Below are 20,343 nucleotides of genomic sequence, written 5' to 3'. Positions count from 1 at the left end.
TTTAGGCCAAATTTTGTAGAAAAATTTTGAAAATGGAGTTGAAATAATTTGAATTTTAAAAAAGTTAAGACACCACAAGAAAGCTTGAACACCATAAAAATTTTTGATGTTTCTAATTTTTCCATGGGCCAATAAAATACTGAAAAATTTCAAGTCAAATTTGTTGTCGTGTACACTCAGGATCGATGTATTTGCATACATATCCACCAGCGCATCACATTCTACTTACTACAAATCAACTGTAGACCCTGCGTTCGTCCTCGCGCCTTGATTTCTAAGCCATGCGCGCTCTGTTGGAAGTTTCTGAAAACTCATAGTTGACTTGTATAGTAAAATTAACCCATGACTTGTCAACTATAGTTGAGAAGTTGGTCAGTCCACTTGTATAGTAAAATTAACCCATTGATTAGTTGACAAGTCTGGTTACTAATACCTATATATATATATATATATATATATATATATCCTGGAGAATTATTATTCTGGGGGAAATACTTCATCTAAAAATCACCACATTGGATTTTTTGGCTCACCAGAAATCGGCTTCTGGTTTCTCTTCAAACGTAGCGATTAATGGTGAAAAAATCAAGCCACCGAAGCATCAGCTTAAGCAATAAAATTAGTAATACTCGAGAAACGCGTCACTATATTTATAACCAATAAACAAAGTACACGTAATGGAAATAGCAGTACTTACATCGACTGTAATTCCAGGCATAGGAAACACCCTCGTTGGAGGTGACTCCTTCGGTACAAATCTATAAAATTCATTCTCGTTGAAATACCATTTGATAGAATATAAAAGAGCGTTTTCCAGATCGTATTCGCATATTAAACGCATAGATTCTCCGGCTTTTACCGCTTCCGATGCTAATATTCGGACATTCCTTAACGCTAGAATACCTAGAAGCAGATGAACAGAAACACATAAAAAACACGAAGATGAAAAGAATGGTGGAAATAAAAAAAAAAAGATGCAAAAATTACACAGCTCTCTTAGAAACGAACGCGGACGCGTTAAAATTACAACACTCCCACTTAAGAATTCAAATTGAATTTCATTTCGACGTCGTCGTCATTGCGTTTTTTTCCTCTGTGTTCTGTTCCTTTCGACCTGTACGTACAAATGACGGAACGATCATAGCGACGAGAGGGAAAAAAAAGGCCTCGGAATTCTTCGGCGCGTTGCTGTGTGTAATTTTAATTTCCCAAAAGTGTACCTATTACCGGGCAATTTGCATAGGAAATTTTCGATTTTGCATGAAAAATTTTAATTGTCGTCGGCGACGCGAATTTACATAAACTGTGATTAAACGAGTAGGTATAACAAAGAAGTAGCGTGGCCCTTTTTTATGAAACTGTGTAGGTCTCTGTAGCTAGCTTCCTATGTACTTGTACGAGTATGTAGCCTAATCAATTACGCGAGAGAAGCTGCACGTTTTAGCTCATATACATAGTCTCTGTGATGTTTTGGTGTATAGAATTGGTCCATGGTACGTATAGTACATACAATACGAGTACGACTACGACAGAGCCAGATACGAGATTTTTAAACGTTTTAATTCCGCGTGTGTCTCTTCGTCTCTTGTTCCTCTCTTTTTGTTACGAGTAAATCAAAACGAATTAAAACTATTGAAATGTAGATGTAGGATTAATTTAGTCTGGACGTAAGAGATAATAAATGTGCCTATGTTGGTCTCTCTATCTCCTTCTCTGGCTCGAATGTACGGAGTAGGAATAGGATGCTCGTCGGTACAGACTTGTACTTGTTACGTTTTCAAAAGGATTAGATATAGTACGAGTTGACCAATTCTGATTCGCTAACCATTCGTCCAGCAACGTTGCGGTTTAACCACATGAAATGACCTCTCGCTTAAAGCTGCGTTGGCGCTATTATTATTCCAATTTAATGATAAACGTTTTATTGCTTAATTAACGATTTATACATAATGATAATATCGATGCGGATGAGCTTTTGAGTACGATGAGGTCCATCTTGGGTGGTGTTGGGCTGGTAATTATCTTGAGAGGAGGAAGGGGGTTGAGGGGTTTCGAATTTCAGTGTAATAGAGATTCTTGGTGGTTAATTTTGTGTTTCGTTTTGCTGATCATTATTTTCATTAATGAGTCGAGTGGAAATAATTTTCAAAAAGTTGGTAGAAATTCGTTTTGCACTGGATCTATTTTATCCTGAGATCATGAAATAGAAAGATAATGAAATTTAAACAATTTTTTCTGAAGATACGACTGATATAAATTACCTACGTAATATTATAATTTTTTTTTTTTTTTTTGCTACCAAACTATTTTATTAGATCAACTTCTTACTAAGAAATAACTTAGAAATGTAATGTTTGTCATTTTTATGTTTTTTCAGATGTCCGTGTTGGAACCCATGAGTGATGGGAATGAATTCTGCGATGGTGAGTTTACTCAGAATCTTGTTTAACGATGGAAATGAGCAAAGCACCATAGTTTAGTCTTCATTCAAAAATGTAGTGAAAATTCAATTCTAAGGGCTCAGGGTTAAAAATGGATGCCATTTTTGAAATCAGTGACCCAAAATTAGTCCGAGATAGACATCGCTCGTTCAGAGCCTCCCATCAGCAAACTAAAGTCAAAGTCTGCGATGAATTCCTAATGTTGTTTTATTGGAAAATTTTCATCTTTTTTTTCTTCAAAATTATTTATTTATGGAGCTGATACAAAAATCAACAACCTAAAATTATCAAAGCTATTCACAAAACTATTTAAAAAGTTATATTTAATTTACAGTCATTTGAGTAGTGCACTTAGAGGCTGATAAGGTCCAACATGTGGAGCCTGCTGAGCCTCCTTGTGTCATCACTTTGGTCTAAAAAATCACAGCCTCAAAATTCGGGTGTTTATGGAACCAGTTCACATATGCGTTTGCTTTTTGGTGAATAACTATGTCTACTGGTTCAAACCAGAGGTCACTTCGAAGTTGCTCATCTGAGACAAACCAAGGAGCCTTGGTTATGGCTCTCATGAACTTGTTTTGGAAACGCTCGACAACAAGGTGATTCGACCTTTTTGTGACACCCCAAATTTCACATCCATATCGCACCTCGAGAGTAATAAGGTGACATCTCAAAAAAAATTGATTTTGATGTTTTTGCATTTTTGGGGCTTATATAACCCCCCTCAACCAAAAATAACACTTTGAGTTGGGTACATTATCTAGATCATGTGAAAAACTCAAATGGCCCAACTCAAAATCCCAACAACATTGCAAGTTGTTTGGAGTTATAAGGTGACATCTCAAAAAACTCCACCTTTTTTGAGCAAATTTCGTACATACAAAGTGTTAACAAACAGTTTTGATTGTTTTGAATGTTTGTCAGTTAGAAATAGTCGCAAGGAGTGCATTTTTTATTGGTTTGTACCAAATGGAAAAAAAATTTTAAATCAATCACTTTTCAGAAAAATGAATTTGCACATATAGTGAAATTTTAGTTTTTTGAGAAAAACTCAAAAACTAAGCACTCTAGAAAAAAACTAACGTCATTGTGTCGATTGGAAATTTAATTCTCTACAACTTTGTTTTCATGAAATTTTTTTTGGACGCAACCTTTTGCCTCCATATCAACTTTAATGAAAGGTTCTAACTCAAAATGTTTTCCAAACATTGAAATATTTCCTCTTTAAGATTTTGTTTTTGAAAGTGTTCTTATGCTAAATGAAGGTAGGATACCAGATCTTTAAAATGAGTTGCTATTCATTCCTCATAATTAATTATAAGTTGATAAAAATAATGAATCAAGTTTAAAAAAAAAAGAAAATCACTCTCCTGTAAAATTTCACTTTTTTGAGATGTCACCTTATTACTCCCGAGGTGCGATATGACCACACAGGAAGAAATATGGTTTTGTAAATTAGCCTCTTATTGGCTAAGCTAAATTTTGAATGGCTTCCAATCCAATTAACCATTGAAATTTTCAAAGTTGTAGGTTCATATGGTCACGTTTCTATCTAACATGTTCTTGCCAATTTAGCTTACAATCTAGGTGTAAGCCCAAGTAGTGGGTGTGCTGTGCCACAGGGACGTTAATTTTTGGTAAATACTTGATAGGAAAATTTTGGCATATTACTGGTAATTTTTGGTAAACTACTGGTAATTTTTAATGAATTACCTACGCTGGTCATTTTGTGGTGAATTACCGACAATTTTTGGTGCTACTTGCACTTTTTGATGAATTATTATTGGTCAATTAATAATTTGATAGGGTTGTCCGAAAAGTAAGGTACACAATTTTTTTCAGTGGGAATGGTTATACCAACCTAGGAACCTGATTTTTGGATATGTTTTAGAGGGATGGTTTTAGAAGCATTTGCCGCAAACCGCGTTTAGATTCATGCAGTAGTATTGTTTTACGGCCTTTTTAAACATGAGATGGTCTCTGTTTATGTGCACACACCTTCGCCTTCTATGATACTTTTTTTCCTTGCAAAACAGAAGACACTTTTGGAGAATAATCACAAGATTAGAGGGATGTATGGTTCAAGTGTGGTTTCTAGAAGACAAAGGTCGGTTTAGTGCCCAAAATTTGATATTGGTAAGATGTGTGTGGATGATATGCCGCAAGGTGGATGACCAAAGTGTTTTGAGAGATCCAGGGTGTCGTTTTGGATAAATTTCTCCTATGTGGAGAAACAATTAATACCTCTGAGATGTTGAAGAAGCAGAAGGACAATATTTGGATTCGGTAAAAATTGTTGTGAATGCCTCCAACTTCGATGAATTTGTCTTTTTTTCGTGATAACGCAACGTTTCACATGGTGAGAAAAACAAAGGTTTGGTTAGACAAAGTGAAATGGATGGATATGGACTCCTTCCCATTTAGCTCGGGTGTGGAAACCTTTGATTATCATCCCTTCGGACTTCTAAAACATTTTGGTGGTGAAAAGTCCAATGATCACAAAACTTTTCAATGAGTCAAAAATTTCTTCAAGAATGAGCATGTACAGGTTTTTGAAGAGGGGATTTCAAAATTGAAAATACGGTCGAAAAATTGGTCAAAGTGGGGAAGTGATTATGTCAAGAAGTATTAAAAGGTCTATAAGGTGTATGAATCACTTTGTCATAAAATACATTTGTTGATTGTTTGACATTTTGTCTACCTGACTTTCTGGACACCCCTTGTATTACCATCCAATAATAATTATTGGTAAATTCACCTTCTGATAATTTCTTTTTTGGTTAATTACCATCTGGTAATTTCTGGTAAATAACCATCTGGTAATTTCTGGTAAATCACCATCTGGTAATTTTAAATTTCTTGTAAACTTTTATTAGGTTGGTCATTTTTGATAAATTACCTTTTGGTAATTTCTGGTGAATTACCTTCTCTGGTAATTTATGATAATTTCTGGAAATTAGCATCAGGTTATTTCTGGTACCTAATTAGTATCTGGTAATTTTTGATGAATTGTCATCTTGTAACTTTGAATATTTCCAGGAAATTACAACCTAGTAATTTCCTTTGAATTGTTGGTAATCTTTGGTAAAATTTTTAGCAACTTTTGGTAAATTTTAGCCATGTTGGGTTAAATTGCTGTCATAACTTTTGGTGTTTTAGTATTACTGACAATCTTGGGTAAATCGCTGTTAATTTCTAATAAAATGGGTGGTATTTTTGGATAATTACTGGTGATTTTGAGTAACTTTTCATAATTTTGGGTAATTGACAATTTCTTGTACTTACATTACCTGTAATTTGTGGTACCTAAATTTTTGTCAACAAATTCCTTGATTATGGGTGGGTACTTTTTGGTTAATTACTTGCAGTTTTTGGTAAATTGGGCCACTAGTAATACATACTAATTTGGAAAATTGCTGGTCATTTTTGAAAAACTACTGGTCACTTTTGTGTAAATTTTTGGTTAATTTTCCTCAACTGTTGTTAGTTGTAAATACCGGTAATTTTGAAATATTACTAGTAAAAAATTACTGATTGGTGATAAACTTTAGTGACTGACTGACAATTATTGGTAAATTATTGTGCAATCAACGATCAATTACTGGCATTTTTTGGTAAATTTGTTGAATCACTGGTAATTTTTAGGTAATTTTTAGTTAATCACTTAACATTTTCAGTAAATTACTTGTAATTTTTGGTAAATTACTGGTAATTTTTTTTGGTAAATTACCAGTAATTTTTGGCAAATTACCAGTAATTTTTGGTAAATTACCAGTAATCTTTGGTAAATTACCAGTAAGTTTTGGTAAATTGCTGGTAATTTTTGGTGAATTACTGGTGATTTTTGGTAAATTACTGGTAATTTTTGGTAAATTACTGGTAATTTTTGGTAAATTACTGGTAATTTTTGGTAAATTACTGGTAATTTTTGGTAAATTACTGGTAATTTTTGGTAAATTACTGGTCATTTTTGGTAAACTACCGGTAATTTTTGGTAAATTGCAGATGATTTTTGGTAAATTGCTGGTGATTTTTGGTAAATTACCAGTAATTTCTGGTAAAATACTGGTAATTTTTGGAAAAGTTTTTATATGTAGTTTCTGGTGAATTAAGTACTGGAAATTTCTGGCAAATCACTTAGTAATGCCTGGTAAGTTGCTGGTCGCTAGTCAATGTGATGATAACATCGAAAAATTAAGAAAAAAGACCTTTTTCAAAACTTTTTTCAAAAAAAATTGAACCAATTCCTCATTAGCAAAATGGCTTTACAAGTTGAAGTAAATGGCTTGTTTCTGACAGTTTCAGTTAAACTAAAATAAACATTTGAATAGTTAGTTGGTAAATCTGATTTTTTTTTTAGATCTTAAAAAAAAACTGGAACATGGAAAAGTTTTGTTTATTTACTGAAATTATGTCAAACATTCTGTTAGACTTTTGCTTTTATCAATGAATTCATCATCAAATTTCAAGCAAAAATCATTTTCATGATTTTAAATTTTCATCAGAGAGGAGACTGTACCTTGAGTGGGGGGGAGGGGGTAATCAAAATTAGGACCTTTTGTACGTTGAAAGTCCATTGGTTTCATTGCAGTTGTTTCATATTTTAAAATCGTTGCTCCAAACTTCTTTATAAAACAATAGAGAAAGACATGAAAACGAAAAAAATTCTTCTGCATTTTTTTTTGTTCAAGCCCATATAAAATTCCTCAGCACTTATGAATATTTAAAGTCAGATAAAGCATTTAAAATAGTTGGGTTGACGTCTTATGTAGGTAGTTTAGTCTATCGGCGAAAAAGTGCTTTAGAGTGGTGTTGAAACTTGAAAGTGGATACTTGCTGAAAAAAATTGAGAAAAATTTCGCGAACAGATCCTCCATTTTATTACTGGGCAGGTACGAGTACAAGATAATGAGAGTAAATTTCAAGCACAACCTTTTTACACAGCTTGACACGTCTGTGGACAAAAAAATGATGAAAATTGGCTGAGAGGCAATTTTCTCAAAATTCTTTCTCACAACGTAAGTGCGGTATAATCTCATTTTTTTCGACTTTCTCTCACGTTTGTATTTTCCATTGTACGAGTATTTCTCTGTCTTTCAAAAGAGGAAAAAAAATATCATAGGGAAGAAAAAGAAAGTCGTAACTAATAAATTCTGATTAACAAATGTACACGATCTCGATTCACTATATAAACCCCCAAATTGCTAAACGCTGACTTTCAGGATATACACATTAATATATAGGACGTGTAGAAGACATACTCGGTGTAAAATACATACAACAATACAGTGTGTAAGATGACTCGACGACCCAAGTCGTCCGACGAAAAGTGGTTGAACGAACGATTAAGTGTATAAGTATTAGCTCGAAAACAGCGTACCGCAAAAGCCAAAGTACATAGATACATTGACTTTGTTGAACTTTTGACGAACTCTCAACACTGGCTTATATTAGCATAATATCATTCGCCATATACTCGTAATATACACATATACAAGGTATTTATAGCTTGTAGTATAAGTTGTGCTCGTTCTTATCCATTTACAGGGTTGCTCTGCGTATGTGCGAGTGTCTCTCGATACTCATCTTATCCTGTTTACAGTTCTAAGAACCCCTATTTTCCTCTCCTGTCTGTATAATGTCGCGTAGGCGTCTCAACAGACCATCGAACAAATAAGGAAAACAATCGCGAGTTAAAAAGCTCACTTTTTCTTTCGATACAAAGTGAAAGCTCGAAGTATCTCGATGTTTCGTCAAGGACCCCACTATACCTTGGACGAGCAATATGAAAAATATGAAAATTAATACCCAGCAGAATTTTTTCTTCTCACCATTTTTTTTTTCGGAAATACGAGATCCATTAACGTGGTTAATTTATCGTATACGAGATGAATTTTTCACCATTTTTTTTTATACTCGAGTTCGGGGCGAAAATTGCAATTAAATATTCGCGCGAAATAATACTTACGCGCGAAACTCGCTGGAATTTGGCGACTTAGGAATAATGTTACTGCTAGTAGCATAGCTTTAGAGGATTATGTAAAATAAGCAACTCGCTATAGAAAAAACTTCTTGAAAGAAGATTATCCGTAGTAAATATTTTTAATTCTTGCAGTTTATAAATACGCGCCGAGTATTTTTTTGTTACTCCTCCGATGTTGCTGTTCGCTCCTTTTTTTTTTTTTTTTTCGGTGTATTCTCATATTCGCGCGAGTCTGCTGGCCAAACGTTAGGGGATGGAATAGAAAAAAAAAATACAAAAAAAAAAAAAAAGATAAAAAAACATAACGCTTCGTTTGTAAAACGTCCAAGAGATTATTTAAATTTAAGAGTTTCGGGTACGAGAGAAAAGGGGGGGCTTTTTTTGAAAAAGCGTCAGCGGCGGAAGAGTGTAATTTATAGCGAAAGAGGATTTGAATTAATCCTAGTCTCGCTCTTTTATACGGGCTCATGATGCGCCCCTGTTGTAATTTATAACCAAATTACTCCGAAAGTACTTCCAAAGCATAGGTTTAATTAAATTTCTTGTTAATAAATAAATCGAATTTAAGTTTACGTGTATTTTTACGTTGTTATCTCGTTTTTTGCATCCGCCGAAGCCGAACGCGCGCCTCTAGCCGCAGCTCACCCCCCTCCCCCCAACACAATCGCCTTTGTTTGTTACTAAAAATGAATAATCTCCAGTCACCCCCGTCCTCCCACCTCATCAGCCCTAGCTCAATCTGTGGCGATGTGTTGAAAGTTGCGCCATCATCGAGCCGAGCTCCGAAATTTCAACTCGAATATTTTTCAAAAGGTGTGTTAAAAGAGTGTTAAAAACGTTATAATTTCATCGGAGGTAGCGTTCGTTGCTCGTGCAACTAGATCAATTAAAATTGTTTCTTTATATAAAAACAAACTAGTAGGTAGCAGAACAGTTGGCAAATTACCTCGTAAATTACCCGGCTACTTTGTTGCCTTTTTATTTTTTTCAGCGTTAGAGGTACTCTTTTTTAGTGTAGAAAAAGGAAGGGAGAGGGAGAGGGAACGAGTCCGGCAGCATTATAATTTTTTCAATACCTCTCTCTCTCGTATCTTGATTCGCATATTCGGGGGAGACGAAAAGTTATCTCGTCGAGAGGTTTTTGTTTTTTGTTTACCTCGTCCTGTGACTTTGTAGCATAGTACTACTATTAAGGGGTGGGTTTACTCGTTAAAAATTAATTAAAAATGGGGTAATTTACTTGTACTCAAATTTCTTATTTATGTTGTAAATAAGGCTACGTCGTCCTCGCCGATGCGATGTGCTTATCGTCGCCATCAGCGTTTAACGAGATTCGCGCCAGTGTTCGCCCCTTAGCATCGTCGTCTGGCTTTTTGCTTTAACGATTAGGAGAGACTTAATTGACTCGAGGTAATGAAATGCACGCTGGGCTAGGTTAGGTGCAGAGGGTGGTTAGAGATGTAGTTGCGAGTCGATGAAGAACGCACACACGAAAAGGGGAGTAGAAAAAAGTCGACGTGACGGGGGAGGGGGGAATGTTTTTGTATGCAAGAGTAGTCGTGGTTAACCGAGACAATCTCGAGAAGTGGTATTATCAGGGTATCAAGCGAGGGGTTGTGTTGTAAATTTTGGCGAATTTAACGCTCTATGATTTTAGCTGCTTAAGAAGAGCGTTTTCCCCCTCGGAACGTGTTAGTTTTCAGATAAATGGCTCGAAAAAGGGAGTGAATTGAGATGGCTGTGTTACGGTAGTATAACGAAGATGTAGCAGACAAGTTTAACTGGGTGACGACCCTCGACCTCGAGAATTGCTAGTGAAATTACGAAATTAATGGTCGAAATCGAGATTGAGAATATTATTCTCGATATGGGTTTCGGAGGTTTTTGCAAAATGAGGTGGTTGGAGAGTCTGGTGGGAGAAGGTGTTGTAGACGAATAATCGAAATGGTCTGTTTGGTGTCCAGCCATGAATTGGAGAAATTTCCGAATGTTATTAAATTAAAATTTAATTTATTTATTTAAAGTGTTAAATTGAAAGGGAATAAAGGTTGAAAAATATGTTCAAGAATAACATAAAATGCTTCAACTTTTTCAATTTTATGAACTTAGAGCTTGTTGTGGGGCCCAATAGAATCATTTCAAGAGAGTAAGTTGAAATTCGAAATTAGCATCTCAAAAATCCTAAAAAAAACCATACTTAAGTTAGATACTCAAATTTTCAATCTTTTTTTTTTTTTTTTTTTAATTCGAGGGCTTATTTTGAGACTTGAAGAACTTGTATAAAAAACAGTTTGAGTTCCAAAACAGCAGGTTACCCAAATTTCCGATTTGATTTGTTCAGGGTAAACCAATTTTGGAAACTAAAGCCCCATCCAAATCGAAAATTTGGGTAACCCGCTGTTTTCGAATTTAATAGGTTTTTTTTTCATACAAGTTTCTCAAGTTTTCAAATGAGCTCTCGAATTTACAAAAAAAAAAAAATAATTGAAAATGCGAGTGACTTGTGGATTTTTGAGACGTTAATTTTGAATTTCAACTAAATTTTTTGAATCTCTTGGGCTTGTATAAAACAAGCTCTCCAAGTTGATGATTTTTTTTTTAAATTTTATTATATGTACTGGGCGAAATTGAAATGGTTGAGAGACCATTACATTTTATGGCCATTCTTAAACATTTAAGTCGATTTTTTTCTAAGAGAGTTTTTAATGTCACCGGGAGCCAGTGTGGGCTTGAGGCAAAAAAATAAGGACCTCCTGAAAATTCACCTCTTTTCCCTCTCCTTCTAAACAATGGCGTTTTTTTTCTTCAAAAATTGAAGTCAAAAATGAGTTGTGTAAGTACAAAACAGAATTTGAAATTTTTCCAAAAGTTTTTTTTTTTGATGAAGCCAACACACTCACCCTCCATGTCGTTTAGAAAAAACTCAAGTTTTTCCTCTTGTTAAGAAGTCTTTTGCGAAAAAAATTTTCACAAAATACTTTTTTTTAAAGCAAGAAGTTTCCATTTTCATTTCAAAATCAAGTTTTCGTGTAGTTTTTCGTCCATTTTGACAAATTTTAGTAGAATTTTAATAATTATCTATGAATTTACTTTGTACCTACTTTCAAGTGTTTTTATGTCATTTAGAATGCATTTAAATAACACTTTATGAAATTTTTTCTGAATTTTATTACGTTTGGTAAAATTGAAAGCTTTTTATGCTGTTTAGGTGTTCTGATGTCATTTTTATCACGATTTAACAAAATTTTGTGTTTTCACGAAATTTCGCCAATTTTGCAAAAATTTTGTGTTCTTTGTGATGTTTTTTTGGGCTAATTTTCATGTTATTTTGTGGTGTTTTTATGCTATTTTCATTTGTTTTTAGGATGTTTCATGAAAATTTGGTTTAATTTTGACAATTTTTTTCTATAATTTCGTCAATTTTTGATGATTTTGAGTGCGTTTAACGTTTATCCATATCTTGTGTTTTAGTATAATTTTGGCATGATTCTGATGAAAGAAGTCAGTTTTTCTACCCTCTACTAACTTTGGTCAGTTAAAGAAAGGATAAGATAAATTATCTAAAACGCAAAACGACATCATTCTTGACGCAAAAAGTTGATTTCATGGCTTCAAAATTTTTAGACTTGAAGGAATTATAATATTTTGAAAAATAAAAATATATGCTCCAGCAAAGTGATGGCAAAAGTTCTCAAAAATTTACAATTCTTCATTTTTTCAGGATGAAATTTTATGTTTTCTAAAATTTTGGTAAAAACTAGAAATCGTTTACGAATTTTTGACGAAAACTAGGACGTTTTAAAAATATTTTACCCGAAGTTGGAGCTTCTGGCAAATTTAACTGGAACAAAGAGACCATATTTTCGAAAATTTCAAGTAAAGCAACATTATTTTTGACGTGAAAAGTCAATTTTTTCACTCTCTTTTTTTTGCCAGAGAATTTAAAAGGAAAATGATCTAGCTAAAGCTTTTGAAAATGTAAAGATACAGGGTTTTTGGTAATTCTTCTTTTTTTCTACTTTCACAAACTTTCCCCAAGTTTTCCAACTTTTTCCAACTCACCCAATCTATCCCGAAAATTCTTAACTTTTCGCAAACATTTTTCTGTTTGGGAGGGTGAGAACCCCCCACCCCTACAGCACTTTCCTGGTTTGGTACGTCTCTGGTGTTTTTATGCAATAGCTTCAGCTTTATAAGTTGGTTTGGTAAAATTTTGATTTTTTTCCTCAATTTTGGTCTTTTGATTTTCAAAAATTCGCCAAAAATCGAAAAATGAACTTGAGCGTTCAAAATTTAGGCTGGTGATGAATTTTTGCATTATTTTTTTTTATCTAACTTTGTCCAGTTTTAAAAATTTGCGATTTCGACTTACCAGTCAATCAAAATGGTCGCCATTTTGTTAGTCAGACCATTTTTCTGTTGGTAAGTCTGCTTGAAAATGTTCCTTAGGATTAGGATGTATCCTTTAGAGAATAAGCTATCCCAGAGAATCGGAGGTGTTAGACTATTACAAAAGAATTAGAATGCAGCAAATTATTGCTCAAAAAGTAAAGTAAAAATAGGGAGGGGGTGAAGTCTCCTCTCCGAGAAAAGTTTTAAATCGTTGAAATGGTTTTTGCTCAAGTTAATGAACTACCTGCTGACGAATTTGCTACTAATCAAACTGAAGTATTTAACCATTTAGCAAAAAGTGAAACCCCTACATCACTACACCGCTGCCTTTCTCATGCAAAAAACCATTCGAAATATTAATTAAAGAGCATTACCAACGTCGGAAAAGAAAACAAGACAAACGAGGTATTATACGAATCACTCCGAATACCTATAACCTACATCTGAAATATTCAACGTAAAGTAATCGAATCGCCTGTAGTACGAGTATAATTGAATAGAACGCGAAAATCGCTCGTCTTTATCAATTATTCTTACCCGAATCGCACGGTTGTTGACGAAAATCGGATTAAAAAGCCTATACCGACGAAAGAAGCAGCCTAAAAAAACGACGAGAAACCTGTAGAGGAAGCCGACCCCCCACGAGTTGACTTATAAATTGTCATTTTCTTCGAAATCCTGACGAACCTGAAAAACATAATCGAGAGAACAACGAATTCAATTCACAGTTCAATCTCCCCGTTCGTGTTCGCTGCTGCTGGCGGTGGAAAAAACCACTTGCAAAGTCGGGCTAAACGAAAACAGAACAAAAAGATGACGAAAATGAGTATTATTTCTGGTACACGACGAGCGAGAAATGCTGTAGCTCACTTCAGTCTTCTTCTCACTCTCTCCCCTCCCCCTACCTCCGTTCGTCTTCGTCGACGAGGAAATTTTGTTCAAAAATCGACGAGTATACTTTACCATATTGTCAACATAGCGTTCGGTGTTCGCTATATACCTTCTCGAGGGTACGATTATTGAGAAAAATGGAAAACAACGCGAGATGGCAGAATGACGAAGATGTTAAGATGGTCGAAAGACGGTTCTCGTCGTGTAGCCGGAAAAACGCAAAACAGATGTTCGCCTACGATTATTCGTCGACTCGGTGGCTGCTCGTGCAAAAATGTACGACTACGACGAGTACCAGCTTACGAGAAGTATACCGGCGGCAGAATGGCAGCGAAATTCATCCACTTATCAAGGACGTATACGAAAAACGACGATTTGAATATCGAGAGGGTGTTTTACATTCGCAGGGCGACATGTGTACGCGTATTTTACCTTTTCGTATTTGTTGTCGTGCTAGTTGGCGGCGCGTTAATAAGGAAATTGAACAAGTAAATACGGCCAACAGGGAGCTTATATTTAAATATTTTCATACCAAGGTGACATTTTTCGTCTTTAAGGCGAGAAAAGTTTTTAAAATGAAAACTAATGGAAGTCTACGCCACGCCATGCCAGCGTAACCAGAAAGCTACGATGGTATACCTACGTAGACGAACACATTGCCAAGTTTTTCCAATGAAGAGGTAATTTTTATATTAAAATTTTCGCCTGTCGCGTTGCTCGACTTATTCAGAATGAAACGATGATGCGAAAGTTTTTTACCAACGTATAAATAAGGATCAAAAAAGCCATCTCAAGTTTTTCCTACATCGTCGGCGTCGCACCAGAACTACCTGCGAAGAAATTGATGGATTCGCTGGATGCGAGTGTGGCTGCTATACCTATAACAATATTTTGCCTAAAAGTGTATTTTCCCCCTCATAACGTTGCAGGAGTCGAAGAGAACGAAATATCTGCGTAATTACTTCACTTTACTCTCAACTTGGAATCACCTAAGTTTTATTTCATCAAACTTTACGAGCTTGACACTTTTTCTTCTTCACTTCATTTCACTTCCACTTTTCTACTCACTTTGGTTGCCTTTTCTTTTGGTTCAATTCTATTTTATTTGACATGGATATGTTTTTTGCGACGGGGGTTTTCCCGAAATTTGTGTAACGTTGACTTTTGAAACTTGGAAAATAATTCTAGAATTTTTCAAAAGTCCTTGAAAAAAGTGATCTTTGAATCCTTAATATTTTGTTAGACATTGAAAACCTTAAAAAAAATTGATAGATTTCCAATTTTCAAAAACTTGGAACAAAAAGGGTATTCCCAGGTAAAATAGGCGAAATGGCCCTTTTCCCAGATTCGGAAAATAATAATGGATTTTTGTTGGGTACCCCCAGAAAAAATTTTCGAGCGGAATTTCCCGCCCCAAAAAAGCACTGTTTTTGGTCATAATTGTCGAAAAATGCATTTTCTTCTGACGTTATCAAAAAAGTTGATATAGTTTTAAATGGATTGATTACTTAAGGGAGAGAAGGAAATGTTTGATTTCGTACTCAGTGAGGTTTGGAATTATTCCTTACGTGGGGAATAATTGCCTGTTGCCAGCTAGCTCAGAAGGCTGTAACCTATCATTTCAACTATACACATTCAATGTTCATAGTCTTCAATAAAAACGCTGTTTTACTTAAACTATGTATTTACACTATTTACAAATCGTCATAAACATACATCGTGTGCAATTATGTTTTCACATCGCATTTGACTGAATGATATTTGGAGACGTAAATAACTTAACTCTACCTATAGTGAGAAAGTCTGCTATGAGATATCTGATTTTTACGAGAATCATAACTTCGCCCATGCCACTTGCAGGTGGAATAGGACATGTGAAAAATATACCTATGAGGCTCCTAATAAAATAACGAGGTATTCATCTAATTAGGGTCGTTGCACTAGACATTTTAGTCAGACGTACAACAACACGAAAACTTATAATTAAATAGTATACACATATTACTACTTACAGAACACTATACGCTTTTTCCATCTCTATCGGTGGCCTTACCAATAATAAAGGCGTCGATGGAACTTAACTAAACGAGACCGCACGTATCACTTTGCATAATCTGACTATGTCGCGAACATAACGAATCACCAAAAAAGACACTATTTCCGATCACGATAAGATCGATTAAATATATTAAAACGAATTAGATTACCTCGCTAGAAGAGGGTACAAACAACCATAGCTTGATCGATAATCTCCCCTTTGGGGAGACATTCACAATCTATTAAATTAACAGGCGACAAGGAACCAACAAGCGCGCATTTGCCGAAACCAAGTAAGGTGCACCGGGGCAAGTCAGAATGATTTTTCGCAATTTCAACTTTGACCAGCTGTTACTCCCCTTCTAATGAACCAATATGGATCAAATTTATTATGTAGGTTCCCATAAGGGTTCTTAACCTATGGTAAAAATTTGAGCGCGATTGACACAGTAGCTTTCGCTCAGTGGAATAAAATATAAACTGCCCTGACTTACCCCAATTGGGGGAAGTCAGAACAGGCTAAACTTTGCAGAGGCATAGATCACAAACCGAGCGTCCTAGAAAAATTGCACATAAACAAAATTGTAGAGAATTTAATTCTCTTTGAGATTACTCTCATCAGATTTTCACTAGGACGCACGGTTCGTCCGCTATATGCGAAAAACTAAGAAATAGAAAGTCTGTATTTTAGACCAAATTCAAAATAAGTTCAAAACAACAACAAAATACAATTGAACCAAAGACATCTAAAATGAAACTGAATCGCGAAAATTTTTATGCCGTGATGAAGTAGGGGTAGTACCCTCAAGTCACCTTTAGTGGCACTTCGCCAGATATAAAACTCTAGGCGCTAGAGCAAGTTTTCTAACTTACCCCAAATTCCAACTTCCCCCGGTGCACCTTATGATAATTAATAAATAATCGAGACGATGCAATTATTTCATTGCTGCGAATTAGATACTACTTTAGAGATGCACGCGAAAAGCACGACGTTGCACTATGCCTAAAGAAAATATAAACACTACATGACTGCGAAGAAAATACAACTGAAGATTTCTATGAAGAAATCGTTAATATAAAGAGTACATGGCAGCGAGATCCAACCCCTAAAGGGTGGTGGTATATGCGTAATTCGTGAAAATTGCTATGTACAAGTACAAAGCTCATAAATAATTATTTTAAACCCTATCTTCGATCATAAATGTCATCACGACGAGAGTCGCGAGATCATTAATTAATTGACCTGTCACAGGGGGTGGAATGCCGCCACATACGTTGCTAACTAAAGACATCATAAATCTGTCATTCTATCGTCCTTGTCGCGAACTCCTTGATATAGGGGGTTCGGACAACGACCTGACGTCATGTACGTAAAGTACAGAAGAATGCAAGATTTCTACTTTTCTAAATAATTTACACACGTTCCCAATATTTTCAATATAAGGGGTCAGTAAAATACGCACTACCTTCGGCAGTGGGGCCAATCTGCCCTATGTCAAAGTCCTAATATTTTTTGTGAAAATGAACAAAGACCACTGTTGTTGGCCAACATTTCAAAAATTCTTATTTTTGCCAAAATTATCAAAAAATCTTGACTTTTTGTAAAAATTGCCAAAAAAGCACATTTTTTTTGCCAAAATGTTCAAAAAATCTTATCGCCAGGAAAATTGTCGAAAAAGTCTAATTTTTGCCAAAATTGTACAGAAGTTTCTTTTTTGAAAAGATAATAAGAAAATCCCTATTTTTATCAAAATTGTCAAAAAAAGTCCTGTTTTTTGCTAAAATTGTTGAAAAACACCTTTTTTTTGACGTTATGAAAAAGATCCTAATATTTTTTGCAGAAATGACCAAAAAACTTTGTTAGTAGCTAAAATTTCAAAAATTCCCGCTTTTGCTAAAATTATTCTTAAAAGTCATTGTTATGTTTTTTGCCTGAATTGTCTGCAAAGTTCTTTTTTTGTCTAAATTGTCAAAAAAGTCTCGTATTCATGTTAAAATTGTAAAAAACTCTTAACTTTTGTGAAAATTGCCAAAAAGTTGCTGCTTTTTGTCAAAATGTTGAAAATCCTGTTGCCAAAATTAGAGAAAATTCTTGCTTTTGTCAAAATTATCCTAAAAAGTCATGTTTTTTCTACCAATCATTGTCAAAATTTTTTTTTTTTTGGTACTCAACAATAGGTAATCCATCATAATTTTCCAAATCTGGGAACAGGGCCGTTTCGCCTATTATACCTGGAATACCCTTTGATAAATTTCCAATATTTTGTCTGACTTTTAAGAACTTGCCAATTTTGCCAATTGATATCATATTCATAAGACTCATACAAATTTTCATTTTCTGTTTTGAATTTTTGGGGGCCCACATGTGAATTCATCTATCAAAACATGGAATAAATGGGCCCGAACGAAGCAAGTTTCGACAGGCATGAAAACGATGCTTTTTTCAGCATTTGGTGAGGTGAGAAATGAAAAATATTGAGAGAAAAAACACATTTTAGCCACCATTCTACTCCCCCCCTCATCTCCCCTCCTCTCCCAAATACATGCTCCAGGGGTCCAAAATTTTTTCTCATCATGGTTGACCTTTTGGGGGCAGGTGCGCTCAAAATCTGTTTCAAGGGCCAGATCGCCATACTTGACCGGCTATGCCCTTTCGAGAATTAAAAAGTTTGCTGGAGGCTCCAGTATTTTCAAAAAGTCGCTGGAGGCTCCAAAACGACTTGAAATCTACCTACAAGCCGACTTCATATCACATTGAAATTAGTTTGCAGAGTGAATTTCGGTTTTCTAACGCCATTTGATGAAATTTTGTGGAAATTTCAAGTTTCAAAAATGTACTGGAGGCTCCAAGAATTTTCAAAAGGCGCTGGAGGCTCCAAAATGACTTCAACTCACCAGCAGTCAACTTCATAGCGTGTTGAAGTTGGAGTTCAGCGTGAATTTCGGATTTCCAACTTCATTTGATGTGGTTTTGTGGTCAAGTTTCAAAAATCTGCTGGAGGCTCCAGAACTGCTCAAAACGGGTTCAAATCCATTTCCAATCGGTTTGGCAGGTCGAAAATAGAGTATATCCCAAATTTTAGCATTCTAGATCAATTTGGTAAAATTTTGATTTTTTTACATTTTTGGCTCGATTTTCAAAAATTCACCAAAAATTGAAAAATGCACTTTGGCTCTTTAAATTTTCGCTCAAAACAAAATGATTGAACGTATTTTATTAGGTCTGTGTTATTCGCATCCCTCATGTTCTTATTACACTTTTGCATTTGGATTAGAAATAGGGCATAATAATATGCGAGCTGCGAGCAGATGTGCAACTTCTCTTAGATAACTTATGTAGCCAGTTAGTACTTAAGCTGAAAACAGCGTGCAATGGCTGACCAACGGCTTCTCTTCGGGAGTTGGTGAGTTGATTCCCAAAATGAAAAAAGTGTCCGAATTGATTCCCACCTTTTCTTTTCACATGTCCGAATTGATTCCCACCTTTTCTTTTCACATGTACGAATTGATTCCCACCTTTTCTTTTTGAGTGTACGAATTGATTCCAGCCTATTAGCGTTACCCAGGAGACACCACGAGGAGGTTGGCTCAAAATCCCTATAGGTAACATAATTGCAAGTTGTTTGGAGTTATAAGGGTACATAAAAAAAACTGTACCCCTTTTTGAGCAAATTTCGTACATAGAAGTGCATTTTTTATTGGTTTATACTAAATGGATTTTTTTTTAAATTGACCACTTTTCAGAAGAATGAATTTGCACATATTATGAAATTTTAGTTTTTTGAAAAAAACTCAAAAAGTAAGCACTCTAGAAAAAAACTAACGATATTGTGTCGATTGGAAATTTAATTCTCAACAACTTTGTTAACGTGAAATTTTTTTTTGGACGCTTCCTTTCATCTCCACATTAAGCTAATTGAAGGTAGGATACCAGATCTTTAAAATGGGGTCCTATTTATTCCTCACAATTAATTATAAGTTGAAAAAAATAATGAATCAAGTTTTTTAAAAAAAGAAAATCAGTCTCCTGTAAAATTTCACTTTTTTGAGATGTAACCTTATTACTCCCAAGGTGCGAAATGTTATCAATTCATTCATACGAAATAAAAAATTACATGGGAATTAATTCGTACACTGGAAAATAAAATGTGGGAATCAATTCGTACATGCGAAAAGAAAAGGTGGGAATCAATTCGGACACCTTCATTTCAAAAAAAATCAAAGGGGTTGGCCCTTTTTCAAAATTTTAGAATCAGTTTGGCCCTAAAAATCGACACTTTGGCCCTTTTATAATTTTCGCATTTTTCACCAAAACAGATTGGCCCTACACCTTGAAAAATACAGTTTGGCCCTTCTTCCACAACACCATCGAAGTACTTAACGCGTAACTGAATCATATATTTGGAAAACGAATCTGGACGTCTGATATATCAAATAGTATGTTTTCAAGGTCGCTGAGTACAAATATGAACTTATTTTCTGGGTTCAACTCCTCAAAGCCCCTCTGTGCTCCCAAAAAAGGGTCAAAATTTTGAAAAATCGTGAAAAGTCGAGTGATATATCGAATGCTATGTTTTCGAGGTCGCTGAGTACGAATAT

General features: G+C 34.9%; 1 protein-coding gene across 1 annotated transcript in view; it reads right to left on the bottom strand.

Moving 5' to 3' along the window:
- The window catches only part of LOC135833697 (uncharacterized), a 169,442-nt gene that overhangs the window by 134,788 nt on the left and 14,311 nt on the right, over positions 1–20,343 (bottom strand). The window contains exon 2 of the mRNA XM_065347459.1: positions 698–903. Coding sequence (XP_065203531.1) covers positions 698–903 — 206 coding nt within the window. The remainder of the gene's footprint in view (positions 1–697; positions 904–20,343) is intronic.

The sequence above is a fragment of the Planococcus citri genome, chromosome 1, assembly GCF_950023065.1.
Source record: "Planococcus citri chromosome 1, ihPlaCitr1.1, whole genome shotgun sequence".
In the NCBI taxonomy this organism is placed as follows: Eukaryota; Metazoa; Arthropoda; class Insecta; order Hemiptera; family Pseudococcidae; genus Planococcus; species Planococcus citri.
This window is presented reverse-complemented; position numbering and strand designations above follow the sequence as displayed.